Below are 20040 nucleotides of genomic sequence, written 5' to 3' on the forward strand. Positions count from 1 at the left end.
ACATTAATCATAAATATATTGGGTTTTTTGACGCAATATAACTTAATTTTCAATAAAAAATGTTGTTGCACAAATTTATACAATAGATATAAAAAAAGTCTACACAACCCTGTTTAAATTGCTGGACCAGAAAGGAAGATAAGTCATGTCAGTCTTTTTCCATCTTTAATGTGATCTAACAACCAACAGCATTCAAGTGAAAAAAAACAAACATTTTAGGGATAAAGGAAAAAAAAATTGCTTATCCGGGTTATTATAAGTGTGCACACTCTTTAGGTCATGTGACTGATCAGAATTAACCAATCACTTTCCATCTCATGTTCATACAGCTGTCATCAATTAAACGGTCCTCGTTAACTCCAAATAAAGGTCAGTTGTTTCTGTAGGATTTTCTTGGATCTTCTTGGTTTTGTCAAACTGCTGAAGATTATGGTCTGCAAAGAGTTTACAAAGCATGTATGGGTTCTCGCTGTCAAAGTAAAGATCAGGTGAGGGGTACAAAATGTCCAAAATGTTAGATGTACCATGGAACACTTTGAAGGCTATTATCAATAAGTGGAGAAAATGTGGCACCATAGTAACGTTACCAAGAACTGATGAACTGATAAGACGAGATGAAAATATAACAGAAGGCTACCAAGAGACCTACGACAAAATGTGTTGAGTATAACGTTTTGGGCATAATTCTAAAAGATATGTTTAGCGCAAAAAACGACATTTTATCACCCAAAATAACACTGTACTCATGGTGAAGCATGGTGGTGGCATCATGCTATGGGGCTGCTTCTCTTCAGCTGGGACTGGGGCTCAGATCAAAATGGGGAGAATCATGGACAGCTCCAAATCCTGAATACCTAAAATACCAAATATCTATTTTGGCACAGAACCTGCAGACCTCTGTTAGACAGCTAAAAATGAAGAAAAAATGAATGTTCCAGCACGATAATGACCCAAAAGGTGTGTGTGTGTTTTGTGTGTGTGTAGTAATGCAGAAACTAGCTCCGTTCCCTCTTGCGGCTTCTTTTGAATGACTTTCACCTGCTTTTCAAAGTAGTGCGTCTCCCATAGCCTGTTGCGTTATTTTAAGAAAATCCATCAACCACACTTAAGCACAAGATTATCCTCCAGGCTTATCAGGACACTATTAGACACTGTACTGATTTGCATGGGCCAGTCTCAGAGATTATAGCCAAACCTCTAGTGGAAATGCTAGAGTTCAGTGTCTCTGGTTCTTGTCCGATAAGCTTTTTTGCGTGACAGAAAATGCTGGGGTCCTCGTCTGCCGAAGAAACGGCTGAAATCTTGGTAAGAAATATTAGATATTTTCATATTTAAAATCGATATTGTTATAGCAGACACTTATGCCTATGTGTTTTATTCAAGAAAAAGCCGCCTAGATTTTTGGCTAGAGTAGTACTTTCAAGATAAAAGTGTGTCCTGTTGAGAAAGCTATGTAAGGACCACTGTCTTCTAAGGATCCTTATTTCAGAGTCATTTAAAGGAACAATTTAAAGTAGTGCATGTCCTTCGTATAGAAGCAGTCTATGAGGTATGCAGAGCTGTGGTGTTTGCTCTTCACGTCACATGTAAAAGATGTCAAGGTCCAGCTGGCATCTTTTACTGTATGTTCTCTCTCTATGTTTAACCACTGATTGACCTCTGCATATGATGGCTTCTCACTGAACTTCCCTGTTCATCTCAAATATCCATCCATTCATCCATTTTCCATACCACTTTTTCTACACAGGGAGGAGGGACCCTGGAGCCTACCAGGGACCTTGGGGCACAGGGCGTGGGACACCCTGGATGGGGTGCCAGCCCAAAGCAGGGTACAATCGCACACACGTTCACGGAGTACGGACAATTATGGAAATGCCAATCAGCCTACAACGCAAGTCTTTGGACTCGGGGAGGAAACCCCTGAAGCTCGGGGAGAACATGCAAACTCTGCACTCACACGACGGAGGCAAACCCGCAAACCTGGATGTAAATCTCGGACAGTAAAACTAAAATGAGAATATTTAGCTATAGGTGTATATTGCTGTCCACAATGCCACGACATGTACAAGCTCTAAATCGTGTTGGGTTTAGTCATTTTCTAGTCCTTGACTGACTGTCTTCAGACCTCTAAATTTCACGAATCTTGTAGATTTTTTAAAAAATGGAGGCATTTTGAATCACAGACTTGCCATGGTTTAAATTGTACAGCTTGGTCTAGGGCCTTTGTGTGTCTCTGAATAACTGTGTCTATATGTGCATGCTTCCATGCTGATAACACAACCAGAGTTTACTGTTTGACCATAAATCAGAAGATTGCCAAATGCAAACCTGGTGCAGTAGGGTTAGTTCGAGGTGTGTGATCCGTCTTAACAAGAATGAACTTTGAGGAAGGCACAACTCTAAAGCTGAAGCCAAACGACTAAGGCAGTAAACCGTAGTGTATGGAATTGTCTTCTTGAAAATGCTTGATAGTGCGCAGCTGGTGTATTTTCTGCAGTCCAACCACTGTAATCTTTCATGTATGCTAGCATTGTAATAGCACGCTTTACAAACTCGTCTACAGCAATTACAAGCGCCTTCAGCTTATAAATCCCATGTTTTTCTCCAAATTACCATGTCGATGTGTTCCAAGTTGAAGACAAAAAGGACAGCATACAGTTCATATGATTTTACCAAATAACTATTCTTACATTCTATCTCTGAAATTTCTTACTGAGAAAAGTACAGATTTTTTTTTTTTTTTTTTAATGACCGTATGCCTGCTGTCAATAAACGTGAACTATCTAGTGAAATTTAGCAGTAAAAAAAGTTTGGAGCTCATTCATTCATCTTCAGTAACTGCTTTATCCTGGTCAGGGCCATGGTTTATTTGGTGCTGATCCCCGGGACAATGGGCATGACATGGGAATACACCCTGGATGGAGTACAGATCACCATGCATGCGCATTCACACTTGGGGGCAGTTTAGAGTAGTCAGTCTATCTACCTGCATGTGTTTGGGAGGTGGGAGGAAATCTGAGAACTCCACTCAGACAGTAACCCGAGCTCAGGATCAAACCCTGAAGCTGGCAATGCTACCCACTTTGCCACCATGCCATCTGTAAATACTCTGCTGGAAAAAAACCCCAATAGAAGCCCTCATAGAATTTGTAATGGTTATAATGGGAATTGTATTGGTTTTAATGGAAACTGTAATAGTCCATGTGGGTCTCTATTGGTAGTGTGTTGCCTTCTAATGGTGGTATGTTTTGTCTAGTGGATACCATTAAGGACCTACGTCCTTAATATGTCCTACTACATAATGCAGTCCCTCCAGGATTTTTGCGAATCGAGCATTTTTGGGCACAACGATCACAAACTGTACAGACTGGTAATGGAAACCATTTGGTAATGGTTAACACCTGGTGGTTTGTAGTGGAAACCATTAAAATTTTTCTGATTGTTTTTATTGTTTTTTTTCAGCAGGGTAAACTGTTTTAATAAAGTAGCAAAGTGACTCGTGTAGGATGCTACTGCTGTGTCTACTGAATAGATAAGCGTTCTACAGCGTCAAACCACACGAGACATCTGAATTCTGTCTGAGATTACGGAATATCGCGATGGTTTAGGCGTGTGTGTGAGGATGCTGTGCAGTTTGCATGATGGTGGTTAGCTACACTGTAGCACCACTCCAAAATGCTAAACATTTATGGGCTGATTGATGGCCCTCCTGGGTTAAGGGAGAATTACTACAATAACAGAATTTTGACCAAATTACAACTTTACTGAATTGCAGCACTTTCTGGGAGTGTACTGGGAATCTGCTGCTCTTCCACACTTCATGGCTACATTGTGTATCCACACTGGAAAATATTACCGAATGTTTCTGTCAACCTTCAGTCTTATCACCTGAAACTATTTCATTTTGCTATACGACTCCTCACTGTAACCAGTGGAACCAATATAAAAAAATTTTTATTTAATTTTATTTAAAAAAAAAAAAATATATATATATATATATATATATATATATATATATATATATATATATATATATATATATATATATATATAAATAAAATTACTTATTACACACACACATTCAGCTCCACATATCACTTAAAAATTGCATCATTCCCCTTCTGTTCCATTCAGCAGGAGGCCAAATTTTGACCAGTGATCAAATCTGTGGCAGTGTGGTGGGAACACATTGGGTTGCCTCACAGCTCCTGAGTTTGATCCTCAGCTTGGGGTTCTGTCTGCATGGAGTTTTGCATGTCTGTGTACGTTTCCTCTCACCCTCCCTTTAAACACGCCAGTAGATGTAATGGCTACGTCCCTTGTTGTCATTGTGTGCGCCCATGGTGGCTAGTGATGTCCTATCCAGGGTGTATTCCCACCTCGCAACCAACCTTTCTTCAGAGAGCATTCGGTCTACTAGACAATACTTTGCTTTCAGTACATTTGCATCTCGCTTTCGTATCCTGCCTTTCTCAGAGTTGGTGCATTTGTGTGAGTTGTATAATCATAACATGGAGTGGTAACATTACACCATACGATATGCATGCGTCTTAAAAAGAGGCCTCTGTGCTTTTACAATCAAACAGGTTTAGAGATGTAACGGTATGAAAAGGTATCGTGAGCAAAACGGTATTGTTAAAATGTGCCGAAAATGTGCAATAAGTACTGGGACACACACTGAAAACATTTGAATAGGTTTTATATTTGACTACAAAGTGATGGATAGTTGTCGCTAGGCTTGCTGTGATAGTCGTGCTACACGGTGTTCGTCTGCACACCGATTACATCATGTGCCCACTGTGGCACACCCCCCCCCCCCCCCCCCCCCCACTGTCGTTTTCATTTTTTATAGTAATAATTATTTAGTTCAGTTAGAGACCATGACAGAAGGCAGTGACCGCACTCGGGAAATTTTCCTACCTTCCAAGAGGACCAAATCCGAAGTGTGTTCTATCTATCTATCTATCCTTCCTGAATTCCCTTTAAGATGACACAATGCAACATGCCAACTTTCGTTACATGCGGAAGGGTGACGAATTGTAGAAATGTTTGAACGTAAGATAAAGTAAGAAGAATATTGTATTGATTTGCATTGATCCATTCCTGGCCAAACATCTGTGCCAGAGAAATGCAACACCACAACAGAGCCACTGTCCCCCTAGCCCCCCCCCTTTAATTTGTCTCGTGTATACATAATGAGCTTAAAACGTAACATCATCTCCTACAGCATAATATTTGAATGCCAAAGAGGCTTGTTTTACCAACATTGTTTACTTTTATTTCTCTCTCTTTGGCCTTCTCACCTTTGTATCTCTCTTTTCCTTCTGTCACTTCTATCTATCTCTGGTTCTCCTCCTCTCCATCTCTCAGGGTGATGCTCAAAGTCACATGGTTTCGGATCGTCTGAGCCTGATGGGTCTCAGCGTGGACCTGTCTGACACCATGGTGCAGCAGAAGCTGGACGAGATCAAGGACGAGATCAAGCGTGAGCTCCGTAAAGAGCTCAAGATCAAGGAAGGAGCGGAGAACCTGCGCAAAGCCACCACCGACAAGAAGAGCCTGGCTTACGTGGACAATATGCTGAAGAAGAGCAATAAGAAGGTGGAGGAGCTGCACCAGGAGCTGCAGGAACTCAACGCCCATATAGTAGTCAAAGACCCTGACGAGCTTCGAGGTAATCTTTTACTTTTGGTACAAATCGATGTATTGAAAAAAAATAAATAAATAAATAAAAAGAACACAAGTAAACAAAAGAGCATTGTTCAAAGTACAGTTCTATAGCTCTGTGTTGTAAAGCAGTAACGGTGTTTTGATAAATCAGGTTGAGGACTTTTCTTTCTACACAGCAAACTTCTAGGTAAAATTACTGTTTGTGTTTAAGCAGCAAAAACAATAAACTACACTATATGGCCAAAAGTATGTGGACACATACCCACTACACCTGTTTGTTGAACATCACATTCCAGATGTAGTCCTCTTTTGTGGTTGTGATAACCTCCACTCTTCTGGGAAGGCTTTCCACTAGATTTTGGAGTGTGGCTGTGGGGATTTTTTCTCATCAGTGAGTCCTGGCACTGGTGTTGGACAAGGAGATCTGGGGTGCTGTCAGCATTCCAGTTCATCTCAAAAGTTTTCAGTGACTCGACTTTTTCCACCCCAAACTCTGCAAATCATGTGTTCATGGATCTTGTTTTGTGCACAGGGGCATTGTCATGCTGTAACAGGTTTGGGACCCTTCGTTCCAGTGAAGAGAAATCTTAATGCTACAGCATGCAAAGACATTGTAGACAATTGCGTGCTTCCAACTTTGTGGCAACAGTTTGGTGAAGAACCACATAGGGGTGTATTGTTCAGATGTCCACAAACCTCTGGCCATATATTTTGTAAATAATTGGATGTTAAAGTTAAATAAAATAAAATTGTGGTTTAGAATCCATGAACTCTCCTTGAAGCATAGCCAGGGGGTCTGTCAATTATTTACTTAATAAATAAATTAATAAAAGGAAATTGCTGCACACACTTTACGTAATGAGCCTAATAGTTGAATAGTTTATTTATATTCATAATTGTGTATTAAGGGGTCTCTGGAATTTATTTTATGCAGACGTTTAAGAACCCCTGGTCTAATTAACCCAGTTTTCCCCATTCTCGCTCTAGCACTGCTGTTTAGACCTGCTTCACTGGTGTAACAGGCTGGGAGTCGAGCATGCTCATTAGGATATTACTGTAGGCCATGCCCAGACACTTCTCAAAATTAGATATTGTTGGTCTTGGATTTTGATTCAAACTGATACCTAATATGAACATTTTAAATATTTTGCCCTACATTCCATGGTAGCTTGAACCAAGTATTCCTAAATAATATAATATAATATAATTAAACTTTTAAAGCAAGACTGTTTTTTATTCCCCGGAATTACCAGTTCACTTCCTTTAAAAAATGGTATGTCAGGAAAACTACGAATTCAAGTTTCAGTATAAATCTCAAAAAGATTTTATTGCATCTGAAATGGTAATGGCACAATTCCATTTTTTTCTTTTCTGATACGGATGCTGAAATCTTACCAGCCCGTACCAGTACACATCCCTTTTTCTTTCTTTTAAAACTTTTTTTTTTAATGTCATAGTTCCTTTTTTTCCCCCCACACACAATCATGCCTTGTGAATATAGTAAATAAAATAAAGTTCAAATATAATAATCAATCATAAAAATGTGTGAACATTTCCAGTTCCAAAAATAAGTGTTTTCCGAACTGAATTCCAGTCTTTCCAATCTTTGTTTCAGAATTCAGTATTCAATAAGTTTTGGCCAATATCTGATCCACTATTTTTTTTTTTTTTTTTTTTTTTTTTTTTTTTTAACTGATATTAGCCTGTTGGTGGTACTGGGTGTGATGTGAGTCATTGTGATAACTAAACACTTAACCAATTATTACTTAACAATTATTTATCTTTTTGCTTATAAAACAAACATTCACTTATGATAGAAACAGTTTAATGGTGCATATCCTCCTAATGTCTGTTTACCAAATGAAACGTAAACTAATTGCTCTGAACAATAAACATTGTAACAAATTATGGAAAGGAAATATGTACTGAGACAAAACATTTTTTGTGACTGTAAAATAATTAGTTACATGACAAAATATAGTTTATGAATTAAAGACCTTAACCTAATGATGGTGTGGTGATTTGATGATGTCAGTGAATCTGGTACGAGTCAGCTTTCTGATGTGTTCTGCCTGACTATAGGCTTACATGGAAAAATACGATTGCGGTACTTTCTTAAATGATTGCCATTAAACTATTTTGCAATAATCATGGACATCTGCGCGTGTGTGTGTGTTTGAGAGGGGGTGTGAGAGAGCACGTGCACAAGTGTTTGAGTAGAATGATGGGAAAGATCTCCAGTGGTGCATAACAAGCCAGGGCTATGATTGCACAATCTCTCACGCTTTGTTAGGAATCCTTCCTCCTCTGCTTCATTTAATGAAGTAGGGCAGGAGGAGACCTGTAGGATTCACAGCCAGGGTTATGACCTGTGTGTGTGTGTGTGTGTGTGTGTGTACATATCCTCTCTTGACAATGTACATAGTCACAAAGCAGTTTTATAGAAATCCGGATTAGATTTATCTCCTTAATGAGCAAGCCAGAGGCAGCAGTGTCAAGAAAAACCTCTCTGATACAACATGAGGAAGAAACCTCGAGAGGATTCACACTCAAAATAACTATAAATTGTTCCAGAGAAAATAACCTTATTTTAAAAAGTGCTTAATTAGAACCACTTGATAATGCTATTTTTTGGTTCCAGTGTGATTTCAAGAAAGTCTAGCATAAAAATTTTCCCCATAGGCCTCAAGTCCTCAGTCCCTCCAGGATTTATATGCAGTGAACATGAGTACAGCTAAAAGGTCTCATTTTAACCAACAAACATCACTGCAAAAAACTGTTCCTATTTTGCCAATTCATGTAGTTTTGCACTTTAAAAGCACTTATTATTTTTTTTTAAAGCAACAGTAAAAATCAAGCATTTTTGTCTGCAAGAATCACAAAAAAACTCAGCGAAACCCTGTACAGACTAACACCTGTGCAGAATACACCACTTCGTGCATGCCTGTCTACTGGAAGATAGCTTAGCTTTAGAAGCTTAGCATCACATCACTGCTCTGACCAGGTTTTCCTGAAAATCAGTGCATTTGTGTAAATCTGTTTATTTTTTTTAACCCCTACAATTCTGCAAGCAACAAATTACTCAGCAAAGTATCCACATATATCTGGCTAGATTTAAACAGTGCAGTGTTTGGGTTTTATTTATAACCTAGGCTTTCTAAAAGCAAAAAATAAACCAGTTCTAATCTATGCACCAGATCGAGAGAAATTACGTTCTTGCTAATGAAACTTATCTTGGATAGAAAGTAAAAGAGTAATAAAAATTAAATCATGTCTAATGTACACTCTTGAGTCGTAAAGCTTCCAAAGGATACTTTTCTGTTGCTGGGGTGATCCCATCAAAAGTACATCTGTTGTCCCTCTGGAATGTGTTTATACGTTTAAAAACAATTCAAGGAACATGATTGGACTTTAAGGATCAGTGATGAATGTTTTTATTATTGTTTTTTTTTTTTTGTTTGTTTTTTAAGCTTTGATCTAAAAGCTTAAAGGTGAAAGATATACCATTGATGGTGCCACCCCAGTGACAAGCAAAATGACAGTTTGGTACCTTTATTTCTGAGAGTGTATTAAGTGTAAAAATGATGCGTATTTGTTTACAAAATCCGAAAAACACTTACAGTGCTGGGCAGCAGTGTTGCAAACATTATGAAACATGAATTGGTAAACCAGTCCGTACAGAGTTTCTATTGTTGTGGACAAAAATGCTTGATTTTTGCTGTGGCTTTATTTTTTTTAATTAATTTGTGGTGCAATTTACTGAGGTTTCTTGCAACTACTTGAATTGGTGAAATTGCTATTACGTGAAATAGTTTTGCATGGTCTTTCGCAGAGATGTTTGTTGGTAAATGAGACCTTTTAGCTGTACTCATGTTCGATGCTCGTGACTCGAAAAGGGCTTTGGCTGAATACACATTGTGCCTTGGCCCAAATCTGCAGAAAATCTGCAGTAATTTTGAAAAATTGCAGGATCCAACAAATATTACATAGTGTTCTTGATTTTACGTTCATTTCTGCAGTCGTGAAATCCTGGAGGGACTGGTAAACGGATGTAATAATCACCTGCATCAAAGATAAACTGTACAACAACTGTACAACATTCATGGACATCTGACACACTACTAAAACGTCACTGCCTCCACGTTACCCTACAAAAAACTACACCAGCTCAAATCTAAAAATGACTAAATTAGACCAGAATTATCAATCAATATTTTCCATTTCCAACAAAGAAATAACAAAAAAAAACTTTAAAAAAAAAAAAAAAAAAAGGCCTTTAAATTTTAGTTGAATATGCAGTGCAACTAGACATGTTTACTTAATTATTATTTCTGTGGCAGTAATTCTGTCCAGCGAAGATGAGCAGCTCAGCGAGAAAGACACCAGCTTTGTGACACGGCTTTCTTGTGCAGCGTAATTTCCACACTTTCATTTTACACACCGCCTGCAGCTGATGCTGTTATTCATTTCTTACATGACTCTTTTGAGTGTTACTAGGTTTAAAATGTCCACAGTCTTTGGAATGTGTAGCTGAATGTAGTTCAAGGTTTTCCCCCTAAAGTAACGGTAATTTTTAATATGAGAATTTTTTGGTGGTTAAAGTAGGTATCGGTGCTCATTTCATACCGCTAAGCTAATTAAGTTCCATTGCTTTAACACTTGCACAGGATTGCCATTAGTGAGGAATAAGAGTGATTTTTATTTATTTTATTTTTACTCTTTCTGTTTTGCTGTTTTCGTTTGACCAGTTCATGAAAGCACTCTTTGTTTCTCAGGTGTAGTAGTGTTGTTACTTGTGTAATATTTACCAAGAGAACAAGTTGTAATGCAAGCATGAGTGACTCAGTGCCTCGTCTCAGTTAGTTTCTGTTTCTTCACACTCAACTGTCATTCATTTAACGTTTGAAACATTGTTAACAAATAAAAGGTTTGTTTCCTTGTTTGATCTTTTCCTGTACTGCTGGATGTCGAAGCTTTAAACTCTCTTGCTCCTGACTGAGATTTGACACCAATCTCTTTGTCTATAAGCAGCTTCTTTTCTCTCTCTCCTTTTTTTATTTTTTAAATTTTATTATTATTATTATTATTATTATTATTATTATTTTTTTTTTTTTAACTATCTCTATACAAGTATGAAGATTACACAATGGAAATGTAAAGTGTTTGAGATGGTTCGTGCGGACGGTTTAAGCCAAATTTAAACTCTATCAGCCAAATACATACTTTATAGTGTACACAATTATTCCTCTTAGACGTTCTGTATTTGTATGATTGAATCCTGGTTCATTTTTGAATCCTAGTTCACCGTTTATATATTTTACATTAAAAAAAAAAAATAAATAAATTTTAAATTGGTAGTTGTAATGTTGTTCCTTATAATTATGACTATCTCTCACCTCTACCTTGACTGTCCTGGTAAAGGTCTTTTTCTGCTTTTCTGTCATAAGACCTATCGAGTTAAAAACAGGAATGCAGTACCATTTTCTTCATACCAAGTGCATATTTTTTTTATTCAACCACTGTTTATTTTAGGTTTTGCTACGTGCTAGAAATGAACTTCTCATACTGAATTTTATATTTAAGATGCTATGGCATTATCATCAGATTTCATTTATCACGTGACGAGAGTGAGGCGAGCTGACTGACAAGGCGATGGCGGAAGATTTTGTTTCATAAGTTTATAATGTTTATTACAATTGAGTTTGTCATTGTACTGTTTTGTTGTTGTGTTGAGTTTTTTTTCTGATGTAATGAAGTAATATGTACATGACACACATTACATACTGTATGTCTGGCCACTCCCTTTTTCTCCTCCTCAGAGCCATAGGCGATACTGTAGTCAGTCGATGTTAGTTAGGGTGCACGTTATTACAATGGCTTATTGCATATGATCTCGCAAGCCTGTGATTGTTTAACTTTGGCAATGCTGTATTTTTGGATTGTCATGATGAAGAATTTCATTCAGTTTATATTACATATTTGTCTCACTGAATATCAGATGGTAGGCCTGTATGAAGGTGAAGTTTTCCTTTTACTTCTAGATGTGTATTTGTGCGTGCTTGTCCTGACACGAGCGCATGATCTCATCACCCGGGATTTCGAGGAGCTCTGTTGCCTGTGTGAGTTTGTGGGTAGTTCATGGTGTAGGAAAAGCCAAGTAGAGTGTGAAAATTGTTATCTTTGTTCTTGGCCTGTAATCTACACCATGTCAGGAAGTTCAAAGGTCAAGCGCATGCAACGCTGACGCAGTGTTCACAGTAGGTTAAGTGCAGTCTTAAACATTGAACTAAATTTTCCAGTCTGTGGTGTTCAGAAAGGTCGAAGTGTTGTCTGGAAAACCTCCTTCTCGTGTTTTCCCTTGCCCCCTCTTTCAGTTTGTTTTCTCCCCCGAGGTGTTCCATCGGTGTGTTATTTACCGAGTCGTGCGTGCTCTGCTGAAGGCAGGTTTTGCACGCACGCGCCCTCTTTTTATTAATTTTTTTCTTTCTTTCTTTCACTCTCGCTCGCTTGCTCGCACGCACAATTTTTAAAAAAATTTTTTCAAGCTTTCACAGGCTTCTAAACACATCTATAATTTCTCAGCAGTTACTGGTGTCCTCCTCCTTCACATTTGCCTAAAATAAGAAAGCTAGCCCCTTTTTACTCGAGAACATTAATGTGGAAATTTGCTTACAGTTAATCAATTACATTTGTGTAGAAAGCCCAAGTTCGGTACAGTATTACACCGAAACCGGAATTCTCGGCTAAAACAAAAACCAACTTTCAGTGCTAGAATCATCATCATCATTATTATTAAAATTAACATATTAAACTAGCAAGGCAAAAAAAAGCTAACACATTTCGCACCACAGAGACAAAGCTAAATAGTTCATATCTAATGCTGACTGTTATTTAGGGTTATTAAAGTTGGAACATTATCTGTCAGGGTTAAGTATAATTTTTATTATTAATTAGCTATTATTAATGAGAAATATTTTAATGAGAAACTTTAAGTAAAAACATTCATTCATGTTTACCTGAGGAAAAATACGGGGGTGGGGGGCTGGGACAACATATGACACTTTTCAAAGCAAAATATAGTTCCCAGAATCTTTTAAGTTAGCAAAGAGTTTTGTTTGAACAGTTAAAATGGTGAATAAATGAAAAAAGTCTTGTTGGGCTGAAAAGTAGACAGCTCTTGTTTGTTTATTGCAAAAATGTACCAAACTCCAGTGAACACAAGAACATTTCTGGCTTTCTGTACTGATCCTGGCCCTGACCCTTTTATACAATTTAATGTGACCACAAAAAACCAAAACATTATCAGTTAAGGTACAGGTAATATCCCAGTTTTATAACCCTGAATAACAGTCAGCATTAGAAATAAACTGTTTAGCTTCGACTTTGCTGTGTGAAATCTTTTTTAACTTTTCTTGCCTTGATAAAGTCACGCTCTTGCAATGTTGACTTCAGACTTGTTTATATATCGTCCGGCGCTTTACAGTGTAATTTCAGTCAGTCTTCCAGACACAGGTTAATCCACGTCTTAGACGAAATTACACTGTCACAGGGGTTGTTCGTTTATAAACGCTCTCTAGTCTAATGCTGAGCTTAATCCCTGTCTGGAAACCTGGCCCTGAGGCCTGAACTGTAAGGGGAAATGTTTCATGGGCCAAAGCACAAAGTAATAATATAGTACAAAGAACGCTGTCTGTCTAATGTACAGAATAAACATTTTATAGAGGTTAAAGTTCCCTTTTATATCAGGTTGTTTTAGATCATTTCATTTTGAGCGAATCCTGTACAAATGTGTTGGTGTGGACATATTGTCTGCATCTACTCATATGTGAAGTAATTGTATTAGCATCACACTTTGGAGCAACATGCAACGTTTAATCTCTTATAGTGAAAGGTAGCTTGTGGAGGACTCATTAACAAAATGAATGACTCATTCAGAGTTTCCTTCATGACATAAAATGTACATTTACACTAAAGAACCATTCCAATTTGTATGGCTGAAAAAATTGGAGAAGTGTACCTCTCTATAATACAGTTACATTAGAAAGGCCTTTTATAGCAGCAGCCTTTTATATTGGCTGACTGATTATCCTAGTTTGCTATCTAAATTAGAATTATTAGTTGTAGTAATAAAGATACAATAGATTGCTTCCAAGTTGTTATCCATCCATCCGTTTTCTATAACGCTTATCCTACACAGGGTCTTGGGGGAGCCTGGAGCTTTAAAAAAAAAAAACGGCACCGACTTTTGGATGAGATGTTAAAACGAGGTCCTGACTCTCTGTGGTCATTAAGAATCCCAGGACACCTCTTGTGAAGAGCAGGGGTATAACCTCGGTGGCCTGGCGAAATTCCCCCATTTGGCCTTTATCGGTCATGGCCCCCCCCAATAACATCCTTCCCTGAATTGGTAACATCATTCTCCTTTCCTCTCCACCAGTAGCTGGGGTGTGGTGGACATTCTGCGGTACTATGGCTGCCGTCACATCATCCAGATGGATGTGGTGGTGGTTGAGATTTCCCCCCATACAATGTAAAGCGCTTTGAGTGCCTAGAATATCACTATATAAATCTAAGGTATTTATTATTGTTATTATTATTATTATTATTATTATTATTCTCCTCATCATCATCTCAGGGGATGTTGGGGAGACACTGGACGGTGGGTGCCAACCCATCACAGGGCGCAGTTGCACACACACTGCGGAGAATTTAGACATTCCAATCAGCCTACATCACATCTTTGGACTTGGGGAGGAAACCGTAGTACCCGGAGGAAAGCCCCGAAGCACAGGTTGAAAAATGCAAACTCTACGCACACAGGGTTAAGTCAGGAATTGAGCCCCCAACCCCGGATGTGCGAGGCAAATGTGCTAACCAGTAGGCCACTGTGCCCGCTGACAAATTATTTTATGGAATATTGAAATCATTTAGCCAATGCTCTTTTCTCCATGTTTGGTTTTTCTTTCTATTCCCCCAAACTTGCATCCTAATTAGTAAAAAGTTAAAATAAACACTTGTCACTTGGCTCTTTCTGAAAAAGTTGAACAACCCTGTGACCAAAAAAAAAAACCGCCTTGCAGCCACTTCACGTAGTGTTACCAAAACGTTTGTGCTAGTGTTTGAGGGGAAAATATGTGAAAGCAGCCTTATGGTATAGTCTATTTTATTTCTCACAGCCAAGGTCTGTGTGATAAATGAACTGTAAATTATGACGTACTTTTGACCTCTGTTTTGAGTGATTTATTTATTTATTTATCCATTTCAGTTTCAGAGTGCCCTTTGACTCCAGACACTCCATGCAGCACCAACAGCAGTCGCCTGGCCGCACTCAAGAAGCAGAACGACATCGAGCTCAAAGTGAAGCAAGGTGCTGAGAATATGATACAGATGTACTCCAACGGTTCCTACAAGGTAGTGTGCTTCTGAATTGCTCTTGGACTGGGTGTCGGGGTGATGAAGTGCATGAGTCTTAATGATGAAGTGGATGATTTGAAAGCTCCTGGATGATGTGAAGTGGCATGTTGCTGCTATTTTAGAACAAACAGTCTGAAGATTTTGCTAATTTTGATCTCTAAGACAGGCTGTATGTAATGAACTGAAAACAGATGCGAGTCAGTAATGTGTGGGGGAAATTACTTTTTAGATGCACAACATAATAGGAAACTGACAAGAGCAGCTCATGGGCCTATTGTATGGAATTAAACTTGTGCCAAACGCTTTGAGCATAACTATTCAAGAAACTAATAAAAATATACGATGAGAGGAAAAAAACCCCACTGAAACTGAAAACGGAACTCGGTGGCAAATTTAACATAGTCTTCAAATGAACAACGTTCTTTGCGACCAGTTTTCTAAGCTTTGTTTCTCTCATCATGGTTTAAGAATGCACTACTGGAGTGTTTGTTTACGCTTTCAAACTTTTCGCTTAAACTCTGCAAGTTTACGTTCGTCATTCTTGCACAAATCTGTCCTGTGGGCGGGGCTTAACAGCGGTTTTTCTCTTACTGGCTAGTGAGATTTGGATCGACTTTAGTCACTCAAGAAAGTAATTTCTTTCTTTCTTCTTTATTTTTATTTATTTATTTATTTATTTTATTTATTTTATTTATTTATTTTTAAATTAAAGGCACAAGTAAACTAACATCAGTAGTTGTCATGAAAATAAGGAAGTTTGTTTCAGTTTCCTAGCATTCTCAGCTCTTTCCACAGCAAATAAGTATAGGACTAAGGGTCAGTTTAATACTACTAATAATAATTTAATACACTATTATTACTACTAATAATAATTTAATACACGCTACCCGGTTTCCCTGTTGCAGGCTAATGCTACATTCGACTTAAAACACTTAACTCAGAATTTCCGATGTTTGACTAGGGGGGGAAAAAACTAAGAATCCATGCTCAGAATCTCAGGGCGGTCTCCTTAACTTTGAGTTCAGCAAGTGACTTCAAAATAACAAGGCTACTAACAGCATCAAAAGTAAACACCATACTAATATTTGCTTTACACAATCGACTTACAGACCTACAGTATTAGCTTGTTAAGTGTATAACTTTGACTATACAGTTCACTGTCTTGAGGAGGTAAATATGACATGATGATTTCATAGAATAATATACATCACTCTTATCACTAACATTAGCTGACCAGCTTGCTAACAAAAGACTTTTGCCTTTTGCTAACAAAAGGTCGTCGTCGTCGTCGTCCTCCCCTCCCCGCACACAAACACACACACACACTTTGTAGCTCGAGTGCACAGAGGTCATAAATTCTGAAATTCCGACCTCCCACTTTTGAGGTAAATTGAATGCAGCATTATTTGGGGATCTGTGACAACCTGCCACCTCCGCGTCAAAGGGCTGCATGCAGTGTGAGCGGTTTAGCGACCTGATTTTCTCAACCATCTTGAATCGTCTGTGTGGTTCTGTAAGATGGTTGGTTGGAACAACAACAACAACAAAAAAAAACATGATTCCTGATGATAAAAATAACTGTTTCTTTGCAATACAGGGGTCAGGGGGGTGATCCTGACCCCTTCTGCTCTCCGGACCTGCCCGGCCCCTCCTGATTTCCTACTTCTGGTTGGAGTTTCTCATTAATTGGAAATAATTTGCTGCTGCTGAGGATGGTTCCATATGGACAGCCTGAAGATTATTGAGGATTGTACTACTTAAAGACCATGAAGATGGCTTTGGACCTCAATTCATATGAACAGTTATGCCGTGATCGCTTTAGGACTGTAATCGCCACGAACGGTCATGCACTCTGGTCTCCATCAGTGAACAGTGGAGAAGTTCAGCAAAACAGGCTTCATGTGAAAACTATAATGATTTTCATTGTTATACAATTGCACCGTTTGACCATGTAGTACACCGTCCTAGGAGGGATTTATTTATGATTTCACTATCCGGTGTCACCCAGATGAGGATGGGTTCCTTTTGTGTCTGGTTCCTCTTGATTTTGTTATAATAGCGTCTGAGCTTCTTTGCTACGGACATCTCTTGCTTACTCTATTAGGGATGAATTCATACATTTAAAATGTATGTCCTGAATGTATTTATTTCTGTAAAGCTGCTTTGCGACCATGTCCATTGTTAAAAGCGCTATACAAATCAAATTGAATTGAATTCAACACCTCTTTGTTCTCTCATAACAATGATTGGTTGCATCTCCATAATCAATCCTTCCTCGACATTTTTCTTGTATTTTTAATTTTTTTTGTTTCAGTACAAAAAGCATATGCAGAACCCGCCACCAAACCGCTTACTCTTGACGGATGGATAGCTCTCATGTTTATTTTTGTATGAAAGTGGAATTTGGGGATCAGGATCAGGGGAGCTTCCAACTGAAGGATGATGTAGTGCATGTTGGCCTCATCTGTGATCACTCATATAGTGTGCACACCGCTGCATCCAAAAACAACAGATTGCAAATGAATATAAGTCATGTAGTGTACAGCGATTTTGGGATTTTGAAAATCATATCGTGTCCACTTGGCATAAAAGACAACCAGGGCTTTCGGTCATGTATTGAGCCCTTTATATTCTCCTCTTTGAGTGATGTGAATGGTGTGTGTGTGTGTGTGCCGCTAATGAATGGGACTTGGAGCATTTATAATATGTCCACTGTATGTAAGCTTAGATTTATAGGAATATTATTGTTGCTATAGCGCCTGGAAAAACAGTAAATAGCACTTATGTTTTTGTTTATTATGTTTAGGACTGGTTTCATCAGTCTCTTTACCGCTGTTGTACAATTAGCGTTTGTTCATTTAAGCTGAGAAGCTACTGAGCATTTCCGTATACAACACTCTAGCACTGATGAGGTGTGAGGAAGCAAAAGGGAATCCAAATGCGAGGATAATATCATAAAGCATGATCATTTTTCTATCAAAATAACTGCCTAATATTTGAAGTATTGGCAGTTGCCTAGCTACAAGTGCAAGAACATTTTTGAAAACATTTACATACTAATGTCTCAACTGACTTTGATCAGGTTGCACAATTCTTTTTTTTTTATTTATTTTTTTATTGTTTTATGGGTAGCTAATAGTGGTGAAACATGGAGGAACACACATGCAGGACTTCCTGTGGAAGTGGAAAGCACTTCCTGCAGGTAAGGCTTCTGAGGTGACGTTCGCATTAATGGCTGTTAAATGGAAATGCAGCACTTCAGAGATGTCTGACATATATTTGCGTTCATTGGCCTTGTGTACTGTTAGACGTAAACAGCAGCGTGATCTTTGCACTCGGTGTGATGACGAGCAAAACATGAGAAATATGTGGCTTCGGAAATAAATTGATTTCTTTAATGTTACACAGACACACGCATGAAGGCATTACAGTCGTGTGTGTGTGTGTGTGCACCTTTTGTACAAGGATGAGACTTAATGCATTATTTCTGAACTAGACAGGATTTAGATGAAAGTAAAGCTTCTTTCTATTTTCTTTTCCTTTCCTTTACAGGATCGTAAGCTACTTGCCATGGCCCAGCAAATGCTCCAGGACAGCAAGACCAAAATCGAGTTCATCCGGATGCAGATCCTCAAAGCGAGTCAGACCAATGAGACGAGTTACGAGAACAATGAAGGTAAAGTTTTCTTTTAATGAGACTCTTAACCCTCATGTTCTGCTCACACGTTAGTCACATAATAGATGGGACATTCTGAATGCAGCCATATTTAAGGTTCACCTTGAACAGGAGTCTTATTCTTTTCTGACAACCAGTTAAACATTTCAAAAGCAGGTCATGTATTAGCCTGAAACCTTTCTTGTTCAAACCAGCTGAGTAAGGTCTCTGCACAGACTTTCTCATTCATATGAGTGTTCCCCAGATGTTGGATGTAAATACATGTGTGTTACTATGCTGAAGAAAGAGAGACCAGTGAGGATGGGTGATTGGTCTTGGTGGTTTTATTTTCCTTGTGGCCAGTTAGCTAGCTAGGGTGTTAATGATGCCCTTAACCATTTACACTGTACAGATTTCAGCTCGATTTTATTGTCACAGACGTATTGTAAAATAATTTATTGTTTTGGAAGTTAAGCTCCGCGGCCTCAGATCACACAAATGCGATTGTGTTATTGTGACCCAAGACAGCTGACGCCAAGGTTCTGGTGGTTACAGAATTTTTTTTTTTTTATAAATCTGAGTGTAACCACTGCAACAACACTCCTCTAAAAGCCACCAATAGCGTTGTCCTCACGGGATGCCTACAGACGCGGTAGCGTTGTCCTTACGGGACACCTACAGACGCGGTAGCATTGTCCTCACGGGAAGTAAATCTCTCAAATCTATGAGACTGACAAAACTTAAATGAGGTCAAGGTAAAAAGGTGGGGTGTAATCGATTTGATTCTACAAAGATGTCTACTAAAGCAAAAAAAAAAAAATATCTGTGACGTGTAGCATGGCAATGCGATAATATTGTGATGCAATATTTTGGCCATATCACCCACTCCTAGTCCAACCTCTAAAATGAGAGCTGTTTACAGCACAGAACCTGTACATTCATTACATTCACCACTATAGTTGTTGAAATGTTTGCGTTCTTCCTCAAATCTTAACTGCCTGGTTTTATAGGAAGCGTTGTGTGACTGTATGAAGCTAATGTTGGTGACTTTTGACCCTGCAGTGCCTACAAACAAGTCTATAATCAGTCCTCTGGATTTGCGGCTGGAGGAGCTGCGACATCACTTCCGGATCGAGTCTGCCGTGGCCGAGGGAGCCAAGAACGTCATGAAGCTGCTCGGTTCAGGGAAAGTCACGGAGAAAAAAGCTCATTCAGAGGTGTGTTCAATTCACCACTGTCTCATTTTTCATGACAAAAATGTATAATAATATTCGAGCCATTTATTCGATATTTGTATTCAT

At 38.5% G+C, this 20040-nt stretch overlaps 1 protein-coding gene across 2 annotated transcripts in view; it reads left to right on the forward strand.

The window, feature by feature from the left end:
• Nucleotides 1-20040, forward strand: part of pkn2b (protein kinase N2b) — a 50861-nt gene that overhangs the window by 12701 nt on the left and 18120 nt on the right. For both annotated transcript variants that reach the window (XM_017479760.3, XM_017479759.3), the window contains 4 exons: nucleotides 5371-5674; nucleotides 14936-15081; nucleotides 18637-18760; nucleotides 19802-19956. In XM_017479760.3, the coding sequence (XP_017335249.1) occupies nucleotides 5371-5674; nucleotides 14936-15081; nucleotides 18637-18760; nucleotides 19802-19956 (729 nt within the window). The remainder of the gene's footprint in view (nucleotides 1-5370; nucleotides 5675-14935; nucleotides 15082-18636; nucleotides 18761-19801; nucleotides 19957-20040) is intronic.

Source organism: Ictalurus punctatus, chromosome 11 (genome assembly GCF_001660625.3).
Source record: "Ictalurus punctatus breed USDA103 chromosome 11, Coco_2.0, whole genome shotgun sequence".
Lineage (NCBI taxonomy): Eukaryota > Metazoa > Chordata > Actinopteri > Siluriformes > Ictaluridae > Ictalurus > Ictalurus punctatus.